Here is a 2,199-nt window from a genome sequence, read left to right as displayed (position 1 = left end):
CCGGTATGTGTTCCCTCACCTCCCGACCTACTGAGCCGACCTGTGACAGTCTCATTGTCACAGGTCGGCTCGAACTATGAGGTGAGTGAAAAGCACTCCCCTCATAGTTCTCCTTTTTTAAATAGTGTCTTTCCGCCCATTCAGGGAATAGTGATAGTGCTTCCTGGGCTCCTGATCCAAGCTATGCTCACCCATCTGGGCTGCCTCCCCGCTCCCTACCTTAATGGGTAGGGGATGTTGTCTCTTGTCTCTAGACCTGTGCCAATCTAATGCTGCCCATAGATACCGTAAGGCAGCTGGATCTGCAGATACGATCCGACCCAATTATCTTGAACTCCGTAGAGTCCTCCAAAGCTGACAAGGTTCTCAGGTGATGCAGCAAATGTTTCAGTGCAAAGGGGGAAGAAGGTTCTATCAACTTCTCTGTCTGATGTTCTGCCATCTAAGAATAGTTGGTGTGGTGTCTGTGGTTGTCTGCCATCTACCACAAACATGAGATCTTCACAGAGAGACCTGTCTGCCCAACACATTGACACGAACCCTTCAAAATGCTAACTACTTTCCAGGTGTCCTAAAAGAAGAGGTGCCCAAATATACATGTATTCATCACCTGGGGAGGGAACCAGCGTGTCTCCGAAATCTCGCGCTACAATGTCCTTTTTTTTTTTATTCTTTTGGGATCCTACTTTTGCGATCATGACCTCCAGTGAAACGTCGAGCTCTAATTTTGGTGCGCCGGCTTTTTTGTGACTTTTATTAGTGTCTATGTCCCCATTAGAGATTCACCCTTCCAATATGGCCTTGTGACCATTTTCTCTGGGATTGACGGTTCATGGAAATCCAAAATTGTGAGTTGCCACCTAAACAAGTTAGAGGGGGAAACCATAATTCCGTTGACAACCAAGAGGAGATTTCCTCAGGACACGAGGTAAAGGGAAATTTCCTCAATGGGACACAGATGGCATAGATTGGTTTTTTAACCCATCCCCTATGCTATCCAAAACTGAAACAAAGTTTTGAGTTTAGACTTTAACGATATCCATGCCTAATAGGATGATCATTTTCCAATCTGTTCGAAGACTGTCAGATCAGGAGACCATCCTGGTTCTGTAGGCACCTTTCTACTGTGCAGACACCACCATGCCAACCAATCTCTGATCATACCAGGAGAGCACCATTATTCTGTAGGCCACCTTCCTCCTGTACAGACACCACCAGGCTGACCAGTCTCTGAGAAGATGTGGGGACCATCCTGGGTCTGTAGAGACCTGCCACCTGAGCAGTTGCACCCTGGCCGGCCAGGCCAATCTCTGATCGGATCAGGCCCCATGTTAAGTCTGGAGGCACTTCCCAGCTGTGCAGGCACTCCCTGGCTAACCAATCTCCAGTCAGACCTGGGGACCATTCTAGGTCTGTAGCCCACCTGTGCAGGCACTCCCTGGCTAACCAATCTCCAGTCAGACCTGGGGACCATTCTAGGTCTGTAGCCCACCTGTGCAGGCACTCCCTGGCTAACCAATCTCCAGTCAGACCTGGGGACCATTCTAGGTCTGTAGCCCACCTGTGCAGGCACCCCCTGGCTGACCAATGTCCAAATAGACCCAGGGACCATCCTAGGTCTATAGGCCACCTCCAACCTGTGCAGGCACGCCCAGGTGGAACAGTCTCTGGTCAGACCTGGGAACCATCCTCGGTCTATTTGTACTCCCCAGGCCGGTCTCTGGGGGTGAATCTGTTAGCCAATGTGGATGTCGTTTTTGTTTTCTCCAATGATTTGCTGGCACTAGAGGGGTCAACACAGGCCATAAACATGCATGCCTGGCCAGTACCATTGTACATGCCTGTGCTGCAGAATGGTCTATGGTGGTCGGAACTTACCATTGTCATAAAAGTGCATCTTTACACTCCTGCAATGAATACAAATCTTGTTCATTCTCTTTTTTTTTTTCTCCCCAGTGATGCATTTGGAGGGCTCCTTCCTGCTGTTTGAAAATATTTTTAAACTGGTCGGATTTTTCTGCGTCAGCCGGTAAGTAAAGTCCAAAATCAGGGCTGTGCTGTGATTGGTCCATGAATACTCTGACGTGACCAGAGATCTGTCTGCTGGCCATAGCAGCCAGTCCGCTTCTCCCACACCGCACTGGGAGCAGAAATGTTTCTTCAGATTGTGATGTAGAATGTTTTTATGTGATTATTTAT

The 2,199-nt window shown here is 48.7% G+C and overlaps 1 protein-coding gene across 1 annotated transcript in view; it reads left to right on the top strand.

Annotated features, from left to right (window-relative positions):
* RIN3 (Ras and Rab interactor 3) overlaps window positions 1-2,199 on the top strand; it is a 30,735-nt gene that overhangs the window by 14,647 nt on the left and 13,889 nt on the right. Inside the window, exon 5 of the mRNA XM_018558493.1 lies at window positions 1,957-2,029. Coding sequence (XP_018413995.1) covers window positions 1,957-2,029 — 73 coding nt within the window. The remainder of the gene's footprint in view (window positions 1-1,956; window positions 2,030-2,199) is intronic.

This window comes from Nanorana parkeri, unplaced genomic scaffold (assembly GCF_000935625.1).
Source record: "Nanorana parkeri isolate BGI_ZX_2015 unplaced genomic scaffold, ASM93562v1 scaffold344, whole genome shotgun sequence".
Classification (NCBI taxonomy): Eukaryota; Metazoa; Chordata; class Amphibia; order Anura; family Dicroglossidae; genus Nanorana; species Nanorana parkeri.
Note: the sequence above shows the minus strand (reverse complement) of the source record. Positions and strands in the feature narration are given on the sequence as shown.